The sequence below is a fragment of the Thalassophryne amazonica genome, chromosome 8 (genome assembly GCF_902500255.1).
Source record: "Thalassophryne amazonica chromosome 8, fThaAma1.1, whole genome shotgun sequence".
Lineage (NCBI taxonomy): Eukaryota > Metazoa > Chordata > Actinopteri > Batrachoidiformes > Batrachoididae > Thalassophryne > Thalassophryne amazonica.
In genome coordinates this window covers 49,715,958-49,741,233 of record NC_047110.1, presented here as the reverse complement: position 1 = coordinate 49,741,233, position 25,276 = coordinate 49,715,958, and the positions used below count along the sequence as shown (strand labels likewise).

The 25,276-nt window shown below is 39.5% G+C and overlaps 1 protein-coding gene across 4 annotated transcripts in view; it reads right to left on the bottom strand.

The window, feature by feature from the left end:
- Nucleotides 1-357: 357 nt before the first annotated feature.
- LOC117515559 (growth arrest-specific protein 2) overlaps nucleotides 358-25,276 on the bottom strand; it is an 81,050-nt gene continuing 56,131 nt past the window's right edge. For 2 of the 4 annotated variants that reach the window (XM_034176172.1, XM_034176171.1), the window contains exons 4-9: nucleotides 14,353-14,494; nucleotides 12,190-12,210; nucleotides 10,787-10,850; nucleotides 10,528-10,714; nucleotides 10,307-10,414; nucleotides 358-881 (exon numbers count right to left, since the gene is read on the bottom strand). In XM_034176172.1, the coding sequence (XP_034032063.1) occupies nucleotides 675-881; nucleotides 10,307-10,414; nucleotides 10,528-10,714; nucleotides 10,787-10,850; nucleotides 12,190-12,210; nucleotides 14,353-14,494 (729 nt within the window). In that variant the 3' untranslated portion in view covers nucleotides 358-674. The remainder of the gene's footprint in view (nucleotides 882-10,306; nucleotides 10,415-10,527; nucleotides 10,715-10,786; nucleotides 10,851-12,189; nucleotides 12,211-14,352; nucleotides 14,495-25,276) is intronic. The other 2 variants (XM_034176173.1, XM_034176174.1) reach the window with 2 other exon arrangements.

Genomic DNA, 25,276 nt, shown 5'->3' with positions numbered 1-25,276 from the left:
ACAACTGAGTGTCCATATATTTTTAAGATTGAAATACTTTAATGCTGCCATAGACTGGAGTCCTGTCCTTGGTGTACCCAGCCTCACCCTGTGACTGCTGGGATAGGCTCCTTAAGAGTTTTAAGAAAAACTGCAGACAAGTATGGAGTGATGTAATCAACATGTAAACATTGAGGTTTTTTAAAAATATTTATTAAAGCCTTAATACATATTTCCCTCAACATCTCCATGTCACCCTGTCGGGTGTCACACCAACCTGCTCATCTGTCCTCTCAGTACATGAACCTCCTTTTTGGCCTCAATCTTCTGTACATCATCACAATGCAATGAAACAATGTTTGTGTATTGAATTTTATCTGTAGTTCAACATGATTAACAAAAATATGGAATTAATCATATAGAAGTTAAAAAGCCATTTTACACATAGCCCTTTTTTAGAGGCCATAAGTAACTGGAGAAACTAAATATTTTCGTACAAGTTATTGCTTTTACCAACATTAGTGTTCTTCACAGGCACGATCATTCCACCAAGTTTCATGAAAATCATAAAACTTTTATTGCGCTTTAAATCCAGATAAACACATGATTAAAAACAACCTTCATTGATCAAATGTAAGCAAAAAGATTTCCTCCACCATCACCCTGTTAAATGCACTTTTAAGACAGTGACGTATTCATTTTTTGTTGCGGTAATGCGCCGCTGTGACCACCAGGTAGCTGTCAGAGGCGAGGTCTTTGATGTTGGGAGATTTGGTGGGTGACGTTTTGCCTTCCACACGGGAGATTTGGAGCATGCGGCACGGGTCGTGTTTCAGTAAGTAGCTCTCGAAGGTCTCCCAGCCTCCACCAACACGCACCATCACGTGCTTGTTGTGCAGCATCTGTGGAGAGGTCAAAGGTCACAGGAAACAAAATAGAGAAACAGGATTATAGTGTCACTTCTCGTGTATTTACACAAAGGAGATTCTACGTGTTAAATGAGGCTTCCTCAGGTTGAATTGAGGTTTTGTGTCAGAGCTCTTTGATTGATGTGAAGCCTTCAGTGTGGTTGTTGCCCCTGGAGACGAGCTTAGTCTGTCTCCAACAGGCTTGGTGCTGTGTTGGGCAGAAAAACTGCAGATCACTAGATTTTATATCCCTGTGATTTCTGTGAAGAACATTTAAGTTTTCAACACTGTAAAACATTAAATTTACAAATGACATTCTCTTGTAAATCAGGATTACACTGTGTGTGGCGTAACTCGCTTTAACCAGGTAACGTGACCGCAGGCCCACAGTATTTTCAAATACAGAGCCAGATTGCGTTTGGCCCTGCCTCCTCCTCATAATGCAAATGTCAGCAAATTAATTTTGACAACATAAGTTATAGGCACCCTTTAGTATAAGAACTAAAATCATCAATTTTATAGGCCATGTTCTTTCAAAGTCAGGGGATGGCTGTGTGAGCATTTCCAAGTCAATGGAGTTGATTTATGTCCATCATTAAGGTGCATTATAAACAGTATGTAACAGTAACAGTTTCTTCGTTTGGTCAGGGTTGCCACATTGGATCCACTATGGACTTGCATGTTGATTTGGCACAAGTTTTACAATGGATGCTCCAGATGTAGAAGCAGAATGGGCTTCATGGCAGTCTGGACCAGAGAAGGACTCCATTATGAAAAATAGATAATCTAGACTCGCAACTCTTGTGTGTGTTTTGACAAACTAGCTGAAATTTCCCATCTTTTTAACAAATTTTTTTTTATATAGTCCTTGTATAACTTTAAATGTTGTCACGTGTGTCTTAGTGGCTTCCATCACCACTCTCCTTCTTGTATGGCCACTCACATTTTGCAATGCCTATTGTTTACCGTAGATTAACATACTATTTATATTTGTTGATGCATATCTGTGCTGACTCCATGATGATGACCCTAAGCAATCAGGGACAGCCAAATAACACATCAAAGAAACCATACTGCTTGTATTTATTAATGGTTAATGTAAATGAAGTGCAAGATATGTTCAGTGACCTCAAAATGTTCATATATCCATTCCTGGACCTGTCCACAGAAAACTGGCTCTAAAAGTAATGATGCATTGTACTAAAGAGGGCCAATATCTATGCTTGCCATTTGATATATTTACACCATATCAAAGAATGTAATACCCTTGATTGGACTAAGCGGTTGAAGATGAGTGAGTGGGTGCAAAGAATGTAATTATGACAATTTTAAAGGGGCATTAAATTTTTTAAAATGTTATTTCATGAAAAATCTAAACGGACAAGTGCTCAAGAATGTCCAAATTTTTTGGTGCCACTTACTGTTTTGGCTGCTGAGATATTTACTTGCCTTCCCAGAGGCCTCAGTCCATGAGCCTGCAACCAATTTTGATCTGATGAGTACCACCTACACCTAACAACACTTACAATCCACCCTCAGTATGTCATGGCCTACACAAAAAGATACAGTATGATAGCCATTCCACAGTGGTAGATACAACCTGGTAGAGGTCAGAAGGATTACACAGAGGTCAAAATTTAAAAATGCTCCAATCATGTTAAAACATATATGTATATTTTTCTTAGAAATATTATAAAAACATATAGTTTGGACCATCTTTGATTAAAAGGTATGACGTGGCTAAAAACGGGTAAAGCCTTGTTTGATTTTGTACAGGGGTCAAAAAATAATATTGACAAAATGTGGTGCAATTGTTGAGCTAATAGGGTTTAAAGAATAGTTTTGACTGTTCTGAATGCTTGGTCTCACAAATAATGGACAAATAAGGTAAACATTAATTTGATCTTATCTGGTTCTTAAGTGTGATGTAAGGCATCATGTGATTTTCAATTTCCGCCTCCAAACAAAAAAGGCACGCTGTCATTAACATTGAAAACTGCACTGAGACGCCCTGATCAGGCTGCACATGGACAACAGCATTAACATCGCAACATAAAACTCTTTGTATATTGTGCCTAAAACTCTCCTGGATATATTAACTGGGTTTTTAGATGTTGTTATTGCATTTGTTTTATGTAAAAATGCCAGAAGCTCAAGTCGTTTCACCGTTATTTTCAATGGGAGTTGCTGCGATCGCTTCCTGTTCATGTGAAGTTTGCACTTTATCGTCCTGTTTATTGTAATAAATATTTTTATTAACAAACAGACATGTATATTTTACCTGTGCATAATAAAATATATAAAGTAAAAGGGGGGAAAAAAAGTTTTATTAAGTGTTCTTGCCTTAGAAACAGACGAATGTGGTTAACGGAGGCGGAGAACGGAGGGAGGCAGGTTTGCGCACACTGTAAACACAAACTAAACTTAAACTGTAGATCCTTAAAAGGATCATACAGACGTAACTTTAATTGTAAACTTGCAAGTCTTTGGACCCGGAAACAGACGCGTTACGTCAGAGCTTAACAACCGGATTACATTTGATGTTACATTGTAGCATGATAACTAAGCTAAACAGTTGGTGCAAACTATTCCTTTTTTAAATTCTTTTAGCTCAACCAATAATTTGCATCACTTCTCAACACTGGAGTAACTTTAACTTTTGAACCGTGTACAAACTGAAGTTGGCCTTTGTCACCATTTTTGTTTTTACCCCATAACGCCATAACATTTAGACATAAGTAGCCCAGACTATACCTTTTTGGAATCTTTATGATCATACAAAAAACATGATATGAATTTTGACCCATCTGTAATCCTCTAGTGACCCCTGCCTGGCTATAGGTACCACTCGAGTGGCGTTCATACATTTTGAGTAGGTCATGGCATACTGAGGCAGGATTGTAGTGTTGTTTTTTCACCTTGGGTAGTACGAAAAACCTGCTTGGCCCATGGACTATAACTGTGCAGATTTGTTGGCTCTCCAGGACTCATTAACATAGCTTTACAATTTTATTATTTCAATCGCATTCATAAAATTCTAGTTTCAGAAAAAATCAAAGTCTTTAAGGTAACAACACTATATCAGATTCATTATTTAAATACATACAAACTGTTCTGAAACTAAATGTATGATGAAAGGCACGTGTGAGGTATGTTGTGCGAGAGTTCTACCTCAGTCTGGACAGATGTGAAACTTTCTGCCCTCAAGCAGCATAACATGTAATATTTATAAGCCTCTTAAAAGAATCAATCTAGGGGGCGTCGTCAGGGCAGTGCTTCCAATCCCCAGTGCCGGGTCTCCAGGCCTCGCGAGGATGGATTTAATGGACTTGAGCGATACAGATGGGTTTCAATCATACCGCTATGGGACAAGACCCAATTCCTTCCATGGTAGCCCAGACAAGGGCAGAGGCCCGGGGCTGAGCTGGGCCAGCACTTCTCACAAACACTGTGATGTTATTCTAACCCCTTGTTAAAGGTACAACTAACTCATTTATTCCAGGAGCTGAGAAGGTCACTCTCAGCCTTTAGCCAATATGCAGTTTATTATGGAACCTACTCAATAAGTCCCATCTTCTATTCATTAAAACCATTTAAAGAATTTTATAGGGATTTTTGATGTTTTGGGGGTCATGTTTTTTACTTCAGACATAAAATAATTGGCTCAATATTGATTTTGTACCAAAACAGTCACAGGCTAACCATAAAGCATGAGACAAACTAACACGCTACACATTAAACCCCTTCTTGTCACCACGGTCAGGAAAAAATGTCAGAAGTGGCTGATAGCATGGAGACGTACCTTGCAGAGGTATACATGCCCGTGTTCACTTCATTAAATTTAAAATGACTGACACAGAGTTGCTTACTTTAGCTGAACTATTCTGAAGACTAATCTGCTTCTTGTCAACAATGAACAGACAAAAATGTTAATGTGGAGCAAACCATGTGCATGTTTACCTGACTAAATGCAAATAAACCTCATAAAATGATGATACATTTTTAAAACATTACATTACGCTTACCTTAGTCTGACTGTCCTCCTTATTGCGGGTCCAGCTGTTCCATAAAGTGCAAACAAGTTGAGCGTTGAGTAGTACGAAGGGTTTTCAAAATCTTTATTCAAATATGTATGAAGGTTATTCCCTCAATTTATTGCCTGTGGTTTTTCAGTTTGAGAGCATGATTTATTAATTTCACTCATTCTCTAAGACCCAACACATCCTCTTCATTGAACTCTTCTTTTTCTTCTTTTATTAGGGATGGCATCCAACTTAATAGTGCATTATTGCCAGCTTCTGCTTTGGAGTGTGGACCAGACAGTATCTCATTCTGCTCAGAATACAGTAGGGCTGCCACAACTAGTCGACTAGTCATGATTACATTGACTATTGAACCCGCCGACAACTAATTTAGTAGTCGATGAGTCGTTTATTTTATTTAAGTATTTTTTTTTCTCTCAATTCATATTTTTAGGCAGCGAGCCGTCCTGCTATCATTTGGATGTCCAAATTTGGATAAGACAGCTGATTAAAACAGTGGCCGTCTTGTTCAAAGCCATCTAAAATGCGCAGTTTACTGAAGGAGCTGTCGGTGTGCGTGTGTGCGCGCACAGCGTCAACTGGCTGCAGACTGTGAGGGGGAAGGGAGGGGGTGGGAGATTCCGGAGGCACGAGACGTTAAATTCTGCTGAGAACCATCAGTGCACGTAAGACAGCGAGCACCGAGCAGAGAGAGAGGATTTTAACCCGAATGAACATGTTAAAAAACAAAACAAAAACAAAACCGTGGAGCTGCCTTTACTTCTCTCTGCACTTTCTCTACCCGTGCAGTTCTGATGGCACCGTCCTGTTCACACCATGTGCGCGCCGTATACTGAATTTATGAGATCATGAGATGAAATAAACGGTTAAATATCCTTAAAAAATGAGAATATATAAATGAACTGAGCAAAAATTACGCATACACACGTTAAAAAAACCCTGATGTGCAGAAGCTGTGTAGTGATGTTCAGAGGCACAGATCACAAAAAGCAGGTGAGAACTCTGAACTTATTAACTTATTATTATTATTATTAACTTATTATTTTCCAAAGGTATTTATTTGTTCAATCTTAAGCTTAGCGTAGTGTTCAAGCACAAAACGTGACCGATGAGTAGAAAAAACAAAGAATTTTAAAAGTGACTTCATCACACTAAAATTAACTGGAGTCAGAATAAAAATTCAAGCTGCTGATTTTTGTTATTTTTCAAAGTTATTATAAGATGTAGCTATATGTTTTATTCATTTCAAAGTGAGTTACCTCTTATTTTATTCTGATTTATTTATATAAAAAATATGGGGAGTCAAATCAGCCTGCATTGTTCTGTTCAGTTTATATCAAAGTTTTCCTGCACGTCTGTGTGTTTTTCCTTCTTTATAAGAGTTTGGTATTTGCATTTGCTCCACAAAATTTTAAAACACAATAAAATGTTCACACTTTTATTTATAGCAGTTCTGTAATTGCAGAAATGCAACAGAAACAACTACAAATCAGAAAAAGTTGGGACTATATGTAAAATGCAGATAAAAATAAAAATGACTAATCCCAGTTTCTCCACTCACAGAAGCCAAAGGTTCTTCCAGAGTTGTGTCTTGGTGGATTCCCTCACTTGTCTCCTTCCAGCATGGACATTTAGTTTTGAGAACTGCCTACCTGAAACATTAACATTAAAGTACCACACTGTTTGTATTTCTGAATAGTAAGTCCCTTCGGCTGTTCCCTTGTTTGCACTCGGGGTCGCCACAGCAAATCCAAGGTGGATCTGCAAGTTGATTTGGCACAGGTTTTACGCCGGATGCCCTTCCTGACGCAACTCCCACCTTACATGGAGAAATGTGGCAGGGGTGGGATTTGAACCCGGAACCTTCTGCACTGAAACCAAGCGCATTAACCACTTGGCCACCACCCCTGTTTGTATTTTGAATGATTGATGTAAATGAAGTCAAATAGTCACTGACTTGGAAATGTTCATGTTTTCATCCCCTGAGGTTTTTCGGAAAATGCTGCAGGCCTTAAATTTAGGAAATTACGTATGATCCAACTAGTAGACTAATTGCAAAAATAATCGTTGACTAGTCGACTATCAAAATAGGCTTTTGTGGCAGCCCTAGTATACAGTAACAGTTTGTAGAGTGTGTAGACAGTGCCATCCTGTGGCTACAAATGATAATGCAGTTTGTTTTCCACAAGTCATTTTAAAATATAACAGGACAAGCCAAACAAATAAAAAAAAAAAAAAAAACTGTAACAGATATTTTGGAAAATGTTGTAACTATCTTGGGTACCTCTGTCCTACCAGACACTTCTATTTTTGCTTGTTCAGTGATGACAAGAAGCAGATTACTGGGAGTGTCTTTAGTTTGCCTTGTGCTATTACATTAATAAAGGTGGTTAGCCCATGAGGGTGTTTGCTTTCTAAATTAATATTGCACTCAGTAAATTCATTTCTGTCCAGAGTAAAAAGATGAACCCCCACAACTTGTTAAATTAGAGCCTATATTGGAAAAATGTTAACCTCCCCCTAAAATATGAGCACATTTCATGAAAATAGTATGTTCACACATTTTTGGTCCAATTGCACTGTGATAACATGGTAAGGTAGCATAGTCAGTGTATTACACATCAGACAGCATTATAAAACCAGAGCAAGCATTTAATCATATGTCCTTGGTTGCTCAGCAACAATAAAATCTGAACAGAGTCACTGAAAAGGCATCAAATAATCACAAATGTTACATTTTCAGATTTGTATGTGTCTCATGTTATTACATCAGTGTAAAGTGTTAACAATTAAGGTTTAAAAATGACATTTAATTGTTACAAAGCAGTTATTTAAAAAAATTAGTAAATCGAGACTTGTGGTTGCAATATGGGGAGCTGACAGCAGAGGGCATGCAAGAGTAAAATCCCCTTTGTGTTCTGAATGAGAGGTCTGAATCCAGGTTCTGGGTTGCCAAGTAACCAGGAACCCAAAAGGATGAGGGCTACTTCTCTCATCTGTATTATCTGACATTTATCTTTCTCACACCCTTTTTACTCACTCACTCACTCACTTAACAGAAAATGTACTGGACTCAGATTCTTGTATTACTTCAGCAAGGCGATACACTCAAACATTTTCCAAGCTCAGTTGTCAAATCTTATAAAAATAAAAGAATGCTATTTTTTTTTTGGAAAGTCTGTACTACAGGCACACCACTATCATTTCAATTTCAACTCCTCTGTGATGATTTACAAGGAGAAAAAAAAAACCTGTGTGCCTGTCCAACTACGTACAGACATGAATGTGCAGTAAATACAGTATAAGTGGTTTTGGATTGTGCAAGTACATTTCTCTTTAATTTTTTATGGTAAAATAACAGTGTGGATTTTGTTAGATGTATATTCATCTAATAAACCACAATGCACCTATTGTATGTACGGTGCATCCACAAAGTATTCACAGCGCTTCACTTTTTGCACATTTTGTTATGTTGCAGTCTTATTCCAAAATGGATGAAATTCATTTTTTTTTCTCCCTAAACATTCTGCACACAATACCCCATAATGACAATGTGAAAAAGTTTTTTTTTTTTTTTTTTTTTTTTTTTAGATTTGTGTAAATTTATTGGAAAAAAATTAAAAAAAACTAAGAAATCACGTGTGCATAAGCATTCACAGCCTTTGCCAAAATTGAGCTCAGGTGCATCCTGTTTCCACTGATCATCCTTGAGGTGTTTCTACAGCTGAATTGGAGTCCACCTGGGGTAAAACCAGGTTACTGGACATGATTTGTAAAGGCACACACCTGTCTACATATAAGGTCCCATAGTGCATGTCAGAGCACAAACCAAATATGAAGTCAAAGGAATTGTCTGTAGAACTCTGAGACAGGATTGTCTCGGGGCACAAATCTGGGGAAGGGTACAGAAATGTATCTGCTGCTTTGAAGGTCCCAGTGAGCACAGTGGCCTCCATCATCCGTAAATGGAAGAAGTTCAGATCCACCAGGACTCTCTCTACAGCTGGATGCCCATCCAAACTGAGCAATCGGGGGAGAAGGACCTTAATCAGGGAGGTGACCAAGAACCTGATGGTCACTGTCAGAGCTCCAGCACTCCTCTGTGGAAACCATCTCTGCAGCAATCCACCAATAAGGCCTGTATGGTAGAGTGGCCAGATGTGAGCCACTCCTTAGCAAAAGGCACATGGCAGCTCACCTGGAGTTTGCCAAAAGGCACCTGAAGAACTCTCATACCATGAGAAACAAAATTCTCTGGTCTGATGAGACAAAGATTGAACTCTTTGGCATGAATGCTAGCCATCATGTTTGGAGGAAACCAAGCAGCATCCCTACAGTGAAGCATGGTGGTGGCAGCATCATGCTGTGAGGATGTTTTTCAGCAGCAGGAACTGGGAGACTAGTCAGGATTGAGGAAAAGATGAATGCAGCAATGTACAGAGACATCCGGGATGAAAACCTGGTCCAGAGCGCTCTTGACCTCAGACTGGTGCAACGGTTCATCTTTCAGCAGGACAATGACCCTAAGCACACAGCCAAGATATCAAAGGAGTGGCTTCAGGACAACTCTGTGAATGTCCCTGAGTGGCCCAGCCAGAGCCCAGACATGAATCCGATTGAACATCTCTGGAGAGATCTGAAAATGGCTGTGCAGCGACACTCTCCATCCAACCTGATGGAGCTTGAGAGGTGCTGCAAAGAGGATATGTGCACCAAGCTTGTGGCATCATATTCAAGAAGAATTGAGGCTGTAATTGCTGCCAAAGGTGCATCAACAAAGTATTGAGTAAAGGGTGTACATGTGATTTATTAGTTTTTTTTTTTAAATAAATTTGCAAAAAACAAAAAAAGTTTTTCATGTTGTCATTATGGGGTGTTGTGAATAGAATTTTGAGGGAATTTACTCCAATTTTGGAATAAGGCTGTAACATAACAAAATGTGGAAAAAGTGTCATAGCATCTGATCTCTTGAATTTCTCCCGCTCTGGGGTTGAAAATTTAAATAGTTTCCAGACAGCATGAATTTTGATCATATTGGCAATGACATATTATGAATCTCTTATCTAAATGCTAAAGAATAAAATCATAGTGGTGCAAAGAAAATACTTTTTATGCTTAAATCTTAAAAAAAAACTCAGTGGCACTGTACTTTTAATACTCAGATGAGTTCAACAATACATTATGTCCTCTGCTGAAAGAAAGCATTACTGCATTTCCACCCCATTTCAACTAGCAATTGAATTTGAATTATATTGATTTTAGACTTTAAATATCAATCTTTATATCATAAATATTATGATATCATGAACATTGATCCGCCCTCCACTGGACATGAGACACATTTTAATGCTTGATGTAAACGGGGCCAGTACTTACGCGGATGAAGAGCATCTTCTCTCCGACGCGGTATCGACCCTGTGAATGTCTCTCGACACAGAACTTACTGTGACACTTGCAGGGCGGCACCTCAGTTATCTGTCTGACCTGAAACACAAACAGGACTTCTGATGATCAAAAGCAGAACTGCAGTCTGATATATTATCATTTCATCTGGCAACAATCACACATCACCAGCAGAGTAATAACTGCAGACTCACAGCATCATCCAGTAGCTTCCCTGTACTTTTTTTGCTAGAGATGAATTTGGTGGGGATGGGGGATGGGGAAGGAGACGGAGGAAGAGGCTGAATCGGTGATACAGGGGACGGAGGTGGTTCAGGTGCTTTCTCTTCTTGTTCAATCTCTTTCTCCAGTTTTATGAGCCCTGGAGGCTCCACGTTGTACCTGCAGCATATAAATATATAAGAAAGTCGTTCCATATGCATAACTAACAGAATCATGAGAGGAGAACCGTACCGTGATGCTATCCGTCCCAACTCTAAAAGACAGAGGCACACTTCTCGAGGCTGCTTATGTAGAACTACAAGAAGAAATAGATTTTTATTAATTTTTTTATTGATTGAGGAATGGATCATTACCTTATATATTTTAGTGTCTATAAACCGTAATCACCCACTCTGGCTTCTACAGTACATGCTTGTATAGTGATACTTATAATTTCAAATTAAGAAAAAAATATCAAAGATGTTTTTTGATTTAAAAAGGGAAGGTTAAATCTCCACAACATGAAGCTTCATAATGCACATCCCTGCTATACTAATATTTTCCAGGGCATTCAGTTTGGCTCAGTGTTGTCTTGATCACTTTAGCAGATATATTAGGAGATAGTTACAGAAACATCGCTTTTGTTTTCATATACTTTATTCGGGGGGGGGGGGGACATAACAAAAAAACAAGCTGTGTTTCTAACCTAATCACCCTGCCCCATTGGGATTTGGATAAGTAGAATATTGGGAGATCTGCTTTTAAAAATTGAAGCTGGAAGGTTTACAATTTATGTGGTTTACTGTTTAGGGTTAGGGATCTGAAAAAGAAACAGCTGACACTGAGCAAAAAAAAAAACCTTTTAAAAACAATAACAACACAATTTGGTGGAATTTGGTTAAATATGGTGAAACTGATCAGTTTTGTTAAGTTGTGCCTCAAGAAGATGTGTGTGACGCATGGATGGAGTGCTGTTCTTCTCTACATCCCCTTCTGCTTTTACAGCAACTGGGGGAAAATAATCAAAGAATGTACAAATGGTCACCCTTTATAAGTCGGTTTAGTGGTGGGATTGATACAAAAACATTTCCAGTCACTGAATATCTCTGAGTTCAGTTATATCTGTTATTAAAACTGGTTAGTGCAGGGTGCCCTCAAAAAATGCTCCAAAAAAGAGGCCAGTGAGGGAAGCCACCAAGACACTCATGACAATTCTATCAGTTACAATCTTCAGTGGCTGTGACTGGAGAGACTGTGCACACAGTAGCTGTTGCATGTTTCACATGTCAATCAAGCAGCGACAGCCAGAATATTTTGAATAGTATAAAAGTGTTAAAACCAGAGGGTGATAGTACTTTTTTATAGCCACTGTAGCCTGATGGTATATTTGACAAAACAAAGCATCAAGCAGAATGCGTGTGTTTGATGGGGTGGACACGGGTAAGGTGCACACAAATGATTTCACAGTTTTCATGCATCGAAATTCGACATTCCTCCGCAGTTCGGTTTCATTCCAAATCAAATGAAAATCACGAAAAATCATACTTTTGATTAAAAAAATACTAAAAATTCTTTAATGAGAATGGATACAGGATGTATGAAACGTCTGACACTTCACATCAAGCATGAGAGAAAGTATTTCCACCACAGCAAACCTTGGGTTGATGCAGCTGCTGCTGAAGTGACAAATCAAGAAAGCAAGTGAGGAAAAAAACTCTCTGAAGCATTTACAAAATATCAGAATTGCACAGTGGGGCTCATTGATACAGTAGTGTTCAGAATAATAGTAGTGCTATGTGACTAAAAAGATTAATCCAGGTTTTGTGTATATTCCTTATTGTTACGTGGGAAACAAGGTACCAGTAGATTCAGTAGATTCTCACAAATCCAACAAGACCAAGCATTCATGATATGCACACTCTTAAGGCTATGAAATTGGGCTATTAGTAAAAAAAGTAGAAAAGGAGGTGTTCACAATAATAGTAGCATCTGCTGCTGATGCTACAAACTCAAAACTATTATGTTCAAACTGCTTTATTAGCAATCCTGTGAATCACTAAACTAGTATTTAGTTGTATAACCACAGTTTTTCATGATTTCTTCACATCTGCGAGGCATTAATTTTGTTGGTTTGGAACCAAGATTTTGCTCATTTACTAGTGTGCTTGGGGTCATTGTCTTGTTGAAACACCCATTTCAAGGGCATGTCCTCTTCAGCATAAGGCCACATGACCTCTTCACGTATTTTGACATATCCAAACTGATCCATGATACCTGGTATGCGATATATAGGTCCAACACCATAGTAGGAGAAACATGCCCATATCATGATGCTTGCACCACCATGGTTTACTGTCTTCACTGTGAACTGTGGCTTGAATTCAGAGTTTGGGGGTCGTCTTACAAACTGTCTGCGGCCCTTGGACCCAAAAAGAACAATTTTACTCTCATCAGTCCACAAAATATTCCTCCATTTCTCTTTAGGCCAGTTGATGTGTTCTTTGGCAAACTGTAACCTCTTCTGCACATCTTTTATTTAACAGACGGACTTTGCGGGGGATTCTTGCAAATAACGTAGCTTCACACAGGCATCTTCTAACTGTCACAGCACTTACAGGTAACTCCAGTTTGTCTTTGACCATCCTGGAGCTGATCTTCCACGCGTCTCTGGCTTTTTGTCCATTTTAAAGCACTGGAGATCATTGTAGATGAACAGCCTATAATTTTTTGCACCTGCATATAAGTTTTCCCCTCTCCAATCAACGTTTTAATCAAACCACGCTGTTCTTCTGAACAATTTTTTACTAATAGCCCAATTTCATAGCCTTAAGAGTGTGCATATCATGAATGCTTGGTCTTGTTGGATTTGTGAGAATCTACTGAATCTACTGGTACCTTGTTTCCCATGTAACAATACGAAATATACTCAAAACCTGGATTAATCTTTTTAGTCACATAGCACTACTATTATTCTGAACACTACTGTAACTTCTTTTCAAAAGCTAATGTGTGCGCACACGCACGCCCTCCTGCAGATGCCACTAAAAGGTAAATAAAGTATTGTTTATTATTGATTGAGTGATTGATTGAGTTTATTCTGCAACATCAAACATACAGAGGTGGATGTATCAATGATACACTGATAACACAATAAAACATAAACGCTTATTTCCATTGTGGTCCTTGTGAAATTAACACATGACAAAATAGAGGGGCTTGATTGAACATGTACAAATTGTACATAAGACTATAGGATCTTGGAGCTATAGGATCTAAATGTGTGTGTGTGTATATATATATATATATATATATATATATATATATATATATATATATATATATATATATATATTAGAGTTTGCACTGAGATACCAATTAAATAATTGCAAATTATAAAGAAGACAAGAAGATCTTAATAATTAATATAAATAGCAACTGTATGCCTATAGATATGTACACGCAACAACAAACAGCACAGAAATTAGGATTAGAATTATAATGGAGACAGGCTAAACATCTGAACTAAAATTCACATTAATAATAAATAAAAGGGTTGAGTTTCTCTTCCCTTAACTGACTGAATAAAAATAATTAGCTGCATTTTATAACTTAACTGGTTTCTTATGACTGAGGGTATTTTAGCATTGCGTTATATTTATTTCTGAGAATACCCTTTTGGGTTTTGGGATCATTAGAGGACACTAAAATTGTTGGCTTGGTTTAGTTCCTGTGGGGGTTAAGGGCGGAATCGCTCTACTGATATCTGTAATGAAACAATAAATAAAATAAAAAAGATAAAAATAAAAAGACGCACTCACCCAAGTCTTCAGACTCAAATAAGCAGGTTTCTCCAACCCCAACCTTACGGCACCAAGCCAGGAAGTTAGCTGTGTTGTCCCGTGCAAAGAAAGAGCCAGAGGGGGCGCTCTGCCGACATGGTATCCTCCGACTGGGAATATTCTGTGCAAATATACTGAGCGTGTTAGAATGAATAAAACAGAGGACATATTTGGATTACATAGTTCAGTCTTGGACAGTGAACATGAGCTCTCACTTCATGTTTGTCAAAGCAAAACAAATAGTGGAGTCCAAACTCTCATCAAAACACTGGACCACGTTCTGATCATCTTCACCTGCTGAGGTACTGCTTTCATCATGGGAACAACTCCGGTTTCCTTCCTGATCAATATGGGAGCGGGCTGCTTTTGGAGCACCAGGGCTACTTTAGCAGACCTTTTGGGATCCAGGATCAAATGACACACTTCGCCTTTCAGCCCCCACGCAATCTGTTCTGGGAGATTTACGCATGTGCCTGCTGTGGTTTTTATACAGGATATGTGCTATTTGAAAGGTGCAATGACCTCATGCTGGAAATATGGAGTCTTTTTGGGGGTGTTTTTTCTTTCCTCTCCAGGCTCTCCTGGAATCACTTCTGTTGTTGAATTACTTTGCATTCCTGCAAACGTAATCTTGGCCAATTACTACTTGCCATTTAATCTGACAATCAAAAATGACATGTTATGAATGGCTAAATTCATTGCATCTTTACATGTCTAATGTGTGCACAGAACATTTGGAAGATGTTAAAACTGACAGGGAATAATAATAATGCCAGCAACACCTGGAAAGCACAGGGGAGTATTTTTCCTGAAGAATAACCACCAGCCTCCTCACATGAGCCCCCCTTTCTTTCTCTCTCTCACACACACACTTGGTAATTTATGAGGACCTACACAGCGCACTCGTATACTTTCACAGCTGTACTTTAGATTTCACTGATTGCCTCGTGACAATAAATCTGAACAGTTAAAGGATCTATTAAACTTGGCACAAAACAGTAATGTGAAAAGAAAAAGCGCCAGCGTCAATTAGCTAGTTTTCTTTTTAATGCTGATTGATGTAAACACAAATACAAATACAGGACATGAATTATTGCTTCTGCTTGAACCGTTTGTTCTGCACAGTACAACTCCAGTCTTGAAAACAGATGGACGTTCTTTTTAAAGTAGTCATTTTAACAGTAAACAAGTCTGTCTTCTTAAGAGCCACAATTAAACGAGAAGGCAGCAGCGATAAACTCCAAACATAAAAGTCGTAAGAACAGACATACAGTTTCTACAATAAGTTCACACATTCTTGTTACACACACACACACACAGACAGTCTTCAAATCCTGAAGGTTCTGAGGACCTCTTCTATGAACTCTGATCTTTGGTTCTTTCCATAGATTTTCTATTTGATTCATGTCCGGTGATTGGCAGTGGTGGGTACAGTTCCGCTAATCTGCTAACTGCTAATTAGCGAAGGTAACTTTGTCATTAGTGGATTAGCTTTTCAGCTAATTTTGAAAAACATCAGCGGACCAATTAGCTTCCGCTAAATTTAGTTCCACTAACTTTCAGTGCGCTAACATTTTTTTTTTTTTTGGGTGGTAAAGTGAGTAAAGTGTTTGCAAACCCTAAAATCACACGCTTGTTCCAGTCTGTTGTGTGTCTGCGGCAGTCAGGCCGCTGCGAGGAGCTCAGCCCCTCCCCCCTTCTGAACACCCCCCCTTCGCGCACAGAGAGTGCTGAGTCCCTGACACCGCTGTTCTGTTGAGATGAGCTCCTGCACCATAAATCGACAGTTAGTGTGTCTGCTTTAAAGACAGCATGTACATGCAAATCTTTACAATTTTAAAGTGAAAAAAGGCACTTATTGCTGTATTTTTATGTAAAGATAAAACTTACGTGAGTTTTCTTCAGTGGGGAAGCTCAACGCGACGGATGAGGTGTAGATTTTACCAGTCGCATTGAACGCAACACAGGTGAGTCGTTCCTGTGTTTATAAATATAATACAGACACAAACTGTGACTATTAATATTGCAGTTTACTGCTTTTTATCAAGACGATGACAGTGTTTGGGTGTGTTCATTTGTGTTTGTGATCCTGCACCCTCAGCAGCCCCTGCAGCACTTCCACTCCAAACTGGCTTATCAGTAGCCGACAGATGTAGCCGCGACCAAGTCAATAATAAAACTTAACAGTTAGTGATAACTTCCACAAAAAAATAAAAATAAATTGTGGTTTATCAGTTTAGCGTTATAAAAGTTAACTTTTCAGTTAGTGGATTATGGTTATCAAAGCTAACTTTTCAGTTAGCTGTGCCCACCACTGGTGATTGCCTGGGCCATTCTACTAAGTTGGTTCCACTCCTCCAGCCAATGCAAAGGAGTCGGTATCGGGTTATTTGGTCACGTGACTTTTAGTCAGGATTCTGACATTTTGTAACCAACTTACATTTTTGGCGGTTATGCCACAGCCAATCACAGAAGGTGGCGTGATAGCCAATAGTGGCCGACGAATCAGATGGACCAATCACAGCCATGTTTTCAAAAACACGCTACCAGTCTCTTTGTATAAGAGACTGTGGTACTAGTGCTACCATTCTACCAGCTTTATTTTCATTCTCAATTGAGAGTTTCATTGTCAGCGTGTTTGGGATCATTGTCTTCTTGAAATGTAGACCCTTGCATCATCTTCATCATCCTGGGAGATGGCAGCAGAATTTTATCAAGAATGCCTTAGTACATTTTTCCATTCATCCTTCTTTCAATTATATGAGGTTTTCCAGTGCCATATGCTGCAAAACAGCCCCAAACCATGGTTTATGGTGAAATGATGTTGTTTCTGCTTCTGGATTGTGGCCCCAGCAGTGCTTACTGAAACATTCAGAAATTCAGAAAGCCTTCTGTAACCAGTGCCATTGATATGTTTTGCAATAATAAGGTTGCAAAGATCTTGAGAGAGCTCATTACTTTGACCCATCATGAGATGTTTCTTGTGAGACATCTTGGTAATTAGACACCTTTTTATATGCCATCAGTTGCGATTGAACCAGCTGATATTAAATTGCACAGACAAAGGACAGGATTGCTTTCTAATTTCTGATAGAGTTCAGATGGTGTATTGGCTTTCCATGCCTTTTTGCCCCTCCTTTTCTTCAGGTGTCCAATACTTTTTCCCAGTGTCATTTCACACTGTTGCACATAAATCAGTTTATAGACATTTATGGTTTAATTTCTTTGTTTGTGTGGAGTACTTGGGGTTGTTACAGACATCTGGTGAAAATTTCATGTCAATAGCGCCTTTAGAGTGTATATATACTCAACAAAAATATAAATGCAACACTTTTGGTTTTGCTCTCATTTTGTATGAGATGAACTCAAAGATCTAAAACTTTTTCCACATACACAATATCACCATTTCCCTCAAATATTGTTCACAAACCAGTCTAAATCTGTGATAGTGAGCACTTCTCCTTTGCTGAGATAATCCATCCCACCTCACAGGTGTGCCATATCAAGATGCTGATTAGACACCATGATTAGTGCACAGGTGTGCCTTAGACTGCCCACAATAAAAGGCCACTCTGAAAGGTGCAGTTTTATCACACAGCACAATGCCACAGATGTCGCAAGATTTGAGGGAGCGTGCAATTGGCATGCTGACAGCAGGAATGTCAACCAGAGCTGTTGCTCGTGTATTGAATGTTCATTTCTCTACCATAAGCCGTCTCCAAAGGCGTTTCAGAGAATTTGGCAGTACATCCAACCAGCCTCACAACCGCAGACCACATGTTAACCACACCAGCCCAGGACCTCGACATCCAGCATGTTCACCTCCAAGATCGTCTGAGACCAGCCACTCGGACAGCTGCTGAAACAATCGCTTTGCATAACCAAAGAATTTCTGCACAAACTGTCAGAAACCGTCTCAGGGAAGCTCATCTCCATGCTCGTCATCCTCATCGGGGTCTCGACCTGACTCCAGTTCGTCGTCGTAACCAACTTGAGTGGGCAAATGCTCACATTCGCTGGTGTTTGGCACGTTGGAGAGGTGTTCTCTTCTCGGATGATGCGAAGGAGATGTGTTGCACTGCATGAGGCATATGGTGGTCACACCAGATACTGACTGGTATCCCCCCACCAATAAAACAAAACTGCACCTTTCAGAGTGGCCTTTTGTTGTGGACAGTCTAAGGCACACCTGTGCATCTCATACAAAATGGGAGCAAAACCAAAAGTGTTGCGTTTATATTTTTGTTGAGTGTATATATGTGTGTGTGTGTGTGTGTGTGTGTGTGTGTGTGTGTGTGTGTGTGTGTGTGTGTGTGTGTGTGTGTGTAAAGCATGTGACAACCACCATGACATCTCGCTGCTTTCCACTGCTGGAAAACTGCTCGCCAGAACCCCCCTGAACTGGCTGAACACACATCTCGAGCAAGGCCTGCTACCAGACAGTCAGTGTAGCTTCAGGAGTGGACGCAGCACTGTGGATATGATCTTTGCTGTGCGGCAACTTCAAGAGAAATGTCAGGAGCAGAATGTTGGCCTCTACATTATTTTTGTGGATTTGACCAAAGCCTTTGACACTGTCTGCCGTAAGGGATTGTGGATGATTACGGCCAAGTATGGATGTCTCGACAAATTCATCTCACTGGTCCAGCAGTTCCACGATGGCATGTATGTGAGAGTCCAGGACGACGGAGAGTACTCAGAGCCTTTCCCCATGACCAATGGCATAAAGCAGGGCTGCGTGCTGACCCCTACCTTGTTCATTATGATGTTCTCTGCCATGCTCAACGACGCCTTCTTGGATGGTGATATCGGTATTGAATTCAGGTACCAGACTGACAGAAAGCTCTTCAACTTGAGAAGGCTGCAGGCCAAAACCAAAGTACAGTAAGACACTGCCTATGATCTTCTCTTTGCCAACGACTGTGCAATAATGCCTGGACACAGTCGGAGATGCAGCATAGCATGGACCTGTTCTCCTCAGCATCTGATGACTTCGGCCTCACAATCTCCACCAAGAAGACCGAGGTCTTACACTAGCAACCCACAGGAGCCACCTACATGGAACCAACCATAATGGTCAATGGACAGAGACTTGCTGTGGCTGACAAGTTTGTCTACCTTGGAAGTACCTTGTCACGCTCTGCCAACATCGACAAGGAAGCAGACTTCAGGATTGCCAGAGCCAACGCTGCCTTTGGCAGACTCTGCGACCGAGTCTGGGAGTGATGTGGACTGAGCCTGCAAATCAAGCTGAAGGTGTACAGTGCCGTGGAACTTCCTTCCCTACTGTACGCCAGTGAAATGCAGACTGTCTACAGTCGCCATGTCAAACAGCTAAACTCCTTCCACATGGGATGCCTGAAAACATTGCTCCGCATCAAATGGCAAGACAATGTTCCAGAAACAGAGGTTCTCGAGCGAGCTCAGATGGAGAGCATTCGCGCCACACTCATGCGCTCCCAGCTTCGATGGGTTGGCTATGTACACTGCATGGAAGACAACCGCTTCCCAAAGTGTCTATTCTACGGGGAGCTCAAGGAATTATATGCATTATAAAGTTGCCAGTCAAGATATTGGTTCCCATCACGGTTTTTGCTCCTTTGGAACAGGATTTATGCTTCCTTACCTTCTCGTGTGATGTCACGATGTACACTCAACAAAAATATAAATGCAACACTTTTGGTTTTGCTCCCATTTTGTATGAGATGAACTCAAAGATCTAAAACGTTTTCCACATACACAATATCACCATTTCCCTCAAATATTGTTCACAAACCAGTCTAAATCTGTGATAGTGAGCACTTCTCCTTTGCTGAGATAATCCATCCCACCTCACAGGTGTGCCATATCAAGATGCTGATTAGACACCATGATTAGTGCACAGGTGTGCCTTAGACTGTCCCCTGTTACAACCCATATTACCATAGAACATATATAACCACATTAGCCCAACCCACTGAACTATAAACCTAAAATATACCCATAGCCACCTGACTTGAAATTGTTTTCACTGAATGTGCATCAATCATACTCCAGAATAGATTACTTTTCCATTGATAATATTTTTAACCCATGTTATTACTACTGACTATTCAAGTATTGTCATTTCTGATCACGCACCTTTATTCTTAGATATTGAGATATCAATGCATAAATCTACTACCTCCCACACTGACTCAGGCTTCAGTATCGCTTCTCTTAAAGAGTGAGAAAGATCCTACTTCCTGCAGTTCTTATAGAACTCCATCTTTGTTGAATGCTGATGTCAAAGTATTGGCCAAAACGCTTGCTCTTCGGTTACAGAATGTTCTGCTCATTATAATTTTCTGAAGAACAAAGTGGCTTTATTAAGAGCCATCATTTATTTTTTAATACTCACACTCTACTAAATGTAATTTATTCAACTCCTTCAAATTTACCAGAAACTGTAATTTCATTGGATGCTGTTTTTGATAGGGTTAAACCTTGGTTTTGGTGATAACTTTGTTAGTTAGGTTAAATTATTATACACATCTCCACAGGCTTCTGTTTGCACAAATATTATTTATTCTGAATGTTTCGTATTAGAATGTGGGACACATCAGGGTTGCGCTTTATCACCATCTCTTTTTGCTTTGGCCATTGAACCACTATCTACTGTATTAAGGTCATCTCCATCTTTTAATGGTGTTGTCCATTGCTAAGGCTATCATTATACGCAGATGATTTGTTATTATATGTGATTGATTCTCTCTATTTTAGATCATTTCAGTTCCTTCTCAGGATGTAAACTAAATCTTCAGGAAAGTGAAAGTTATCCAATTAAAACAGCAGCTCTGCAACTCCAGCAAGCTGATTTGCCATTTAAGATTTTCTATTCTGCTTTCAGGTATCTCAGTATTGATGTGACGCATACATTTTCAAGTCTTTTGTCTGTCTGTTTTACCCCACTTATTGCCAAAACTAAAACTGTTCTTAAGAGATGGAATGCATTACCTCGTTCTCTGGAAGCTTAACACTGTTAAAATGAACATTTTGCCTAAAATTCTTTGTTTCAATCGATTCCTTTATTTTTGCCAAAATACTTTTTTGTTTCCTTGGATAAAATGATTAGCTCCTTTATTTGGGGTTTGTTACTTTCACAGGTGTGTAAATAATTTTTAAAATTAAATGTAGGCTTGCATTGCCCATTTGGCAATTCTGTTCCTGGGCAATACACTTTCATAAAATACATTGTTGGGTTGAATCTTCCAATTTATCCTGGTGTAAGTTGGAAGCCCATTCGTGCTCCTCTTCTATTTCAGCTCTTATACCATTGTATGCAAATGTTTGGGCACTCCTGATAATTTCCATGATTTTCCTTTATAAATCATTGGTTGTCTGGATCAGAAATTTCAGTTAAATATATCATATAGCAGATGAACACAGTGATATCTGAGAAGTGAAATTAAGTTTTTAGTATTTACAGAAAGTGTGCAATAATTATTTAAACAAAATTAGGCAGGTGCATAAATTTGGGCACCCTTGTCATTTTATTGATTTGAATACATTTAGCACTAATTACTGGAACACAAAATTGGTTTGGTAAGCTCACTGACCCTTGACCTCCTTACAAAGATGAATCCAATCATGAGAAAGGGTATTTAAGGTGGCCATTTGCAAATGTTTCTCCTCATTGCATCTCTTGTAATGAGTGGTAACATGGGAGCCTCTAAACAACTCTCAAATGACCTAAAACAAAGATTTTTCAACATCATGGTTTAGGGGAAGGGTACAAAAAGCTATCTCAGAGATTTCAGCTGTCAGTTTCCAATGTGAGGAACATAGTGAGGAAATGGAAGATTGCAGGCACAGTACTAGTTAAGGCCTGAAGTGGCAGGCCAAGAAAAATCTCAGATAAGCTGAAGTGAAGGATGGTGAGAACAGTCATACCCTTACCAAAAAGTAGTATATGCAAGTATGTTTCAAGTATACTTCTAGTTTACTTTTTATATACTTATAAGTACTATTTTTTGGTAAGGGTAGTCAACCCACAGACCTGTTCCAAACACCTACAATATGATTTTGCTGCAGATAGTGTCTCTGTGCATCGTTCAACTATACAGCGCACTTTGCAAAAAGAGATGCTGTATGATGTTGTAATGCAGAGGAAGCCTTTTCTGTGTACACTCCACAAACAGAGCTCCTTGAGGTATGCTAATGGACATTTGGACAAGCCAGCTTCACTTTGGAATAAGGTGCTGTGAACTAATGATACTAAACTTGAGTTATTTGGACATAACAAGGGGTGGTATGCATGGCTGAAAAAGATGACAGGATTCCAAGAAAAATGCTTGCTAAATTTGTAGGTTGTTCCATCATGCTGTGGGGCTGTGTGGCCAGTGCAGGTACTGGGAATCTTGTTGAAGTTGATGGTCACATGGATTCCAGTCAATATCAGATTTTTGAGAACAATGTTCATGAATCAGTGACAAAGTTGAAGTTGCGCCGGGGCTGGATCTTTCAACAAGACAACGACCCTAAACACTGCTCAAAATCTACTAAGGCATTCATGCAGAGGAACAAGTACAACGTTCTGGAATGGCCATCTCAGTCCACAGACATGAATATTATTGAAAATCTGTGGTGTGATTTTAAGCGGGCTGTCCATGCTCGGAAACCAACAAACCTAAGATGTTTTGTAAAGAAGAATGGTCCAAAATACCTTCAACCAGAATCCAGACTCTCATTGGAAGCTATAGAAAGCGTTTAGAGGCTGTTATTTCTGCAAAAGGAGGATCTACTAAATATTGATGTATTTTTTCTGTTTCAGGTGAAACACCTTTGTGTTTCTGTAAATCCTATAAACTTCATTTCACTTCTCAAATATCACTGTGTTTGTCTGCTATATATTTAACTGAAATTGCTGATCCAAACAACTAACAAAATCCTGTTGTGGTAAATACTTTAAAAATATGGTGGCAATTTAGGAAACATTTCAAATTTGTAGCTGCATCTCTGTCTGGTCCATTGTGTAATAACTACCGTATTTTCCGGACTATAAGTCGCACCGGAGTATAAGTCGCACCAGCCACTTTATCCATTATAAAGAAAAATAAACCATAAATAAGTCGCACCGGAGTATAAGTCGCACCAGCCACTTTATCCATTATAAAGAAAAATAAACCATAAATAAGTTGCACTGGACTATAAGTCCCATGGACATACAGGTATGTTAACATGAAAAGTTCAGATGATAATATTGTCACGGCTACCGTTTTCGGATGCATATTTAACCAGTCTTAACTTGTAATCTGCAGAGTATGATTTTCTTTTTGGAGGCATTTTTTCGGGCCTTCTCCATTGTCTTGTTAAGTTATCAGTAACGTTGAAATTTTTATTTTTCTATGGTAGTCAGAAGTCGCAGGAACAGTCACACAAGCCTCGAGTGCCCTCTCGTGAGCTGCATTTTACCTACAGATATGTTTGTATTTTGCGGACCACATTGCGAGCCAAACCATGCAGCACCTACCTGCGCAGCTCATGACCGCCCAACGGTGTCGATACAGCTCCTTCCAAGTGCAGACGCTAATCCTCCGCCGTCGCTCAGTGCTCCCATGCAGCTCTCGGCGTCAACTCTGCTCACACTGATATCCAAGGGTTGAAGCTGTTTTGTTAGCTGTCCCGGAATAAACACCATGTTCGTCTGCTTCAAACGCTTTTCACAATCATCAACGCCAGCTCCTTCCAAATGCACACGCTAATCCTCCACCGTCGCTCACCCAGTGCTCCCACGCAGCTCTCAGCGTCAACTTAAACACTCTGCTCACACTGATATCCAAGGGTTGAAGCTGTTTTGTTCGTCATGCTGGAATAACAGCAAGCACCGAGTTCGTCAGCTTCTCACGCAGTGGGTGAGGTGAGGAATACCCGTCCAACGTTCTGTTCTCTGATTGGTTATCGCGACCAGCATAACCTATAGGACGGCCACCATACTACAGTGCCCATGATGCATTGCATTTCCTTTTCTGGTGGCCATTTTAAAACATAGATTGACTCTGTCACGTAAAATTGTTTTGTTACAGTAAATTAATTGAGATCCTACCGGTATATTTTTCATTTATAAGTCGCACCGGAGTATAGGTCGCACCCCCGGCCAAAACATGTAAAAAAGTGCGACTTATAGTCCGGAAAATACGGTATTTGTTTCCCCCTTCATATTTGGGCTGTGCTTTTTCAGTGTGGCATAAAAAAGGTATAAAATGTCTTCTTGATATGTATTCAGATGGTGCATTTAACAGTGTTGCCAGTTTGTCAGCTTCATATGGTCTGCCTGCAAATCATTTATTTAGGTATTTTCAGTCTCCAAGTCTTTCTCTAATTTCCCCACATTATCTCATATACAACCATGGGAGAACTTGTTTTCTTTAGAGACACATCAAAGAGGGGGTTGATTCAGAAATTTAAAATTACATCTTGGATCTCTGTGATCAATTGAACTCCAAATTAAGGACTGCTTGGGAGGGGGAGCTGGGACTTTGGCTCAGTGATGAATGGTGGGATAGAGTTGCTGGTGAGCTAAGTACAGTTTTGTCTTGCGATTGCCTCACAGTCATACAGTTTAAAATCAGTCGTAGAGTCAATTTTTCAAAGGAAAGACTGTCTGAAATCTATCCAGAGGTAGAGGATAAATGTGACAGATGCTTGAACCCACTCTGCCACTTGAGCTACATGTTTTTCCTCTGCCCCTGGGTACAAAATTTTTGGTCAAGTTATTTTTGCATTCTTTCTACTATACTGGGAACTGCATTGCAGCCTTGTCCATTAATTGCTACTTTTGGGTCCCCAGATCAGTTCACTTCTTATTAGTTTTTCATCTCTGCTGGCCAGACAACGTATTCTTCTGCTGTGGAGGTCCCTCAACCCTCCCTCTATTTTCACAGTG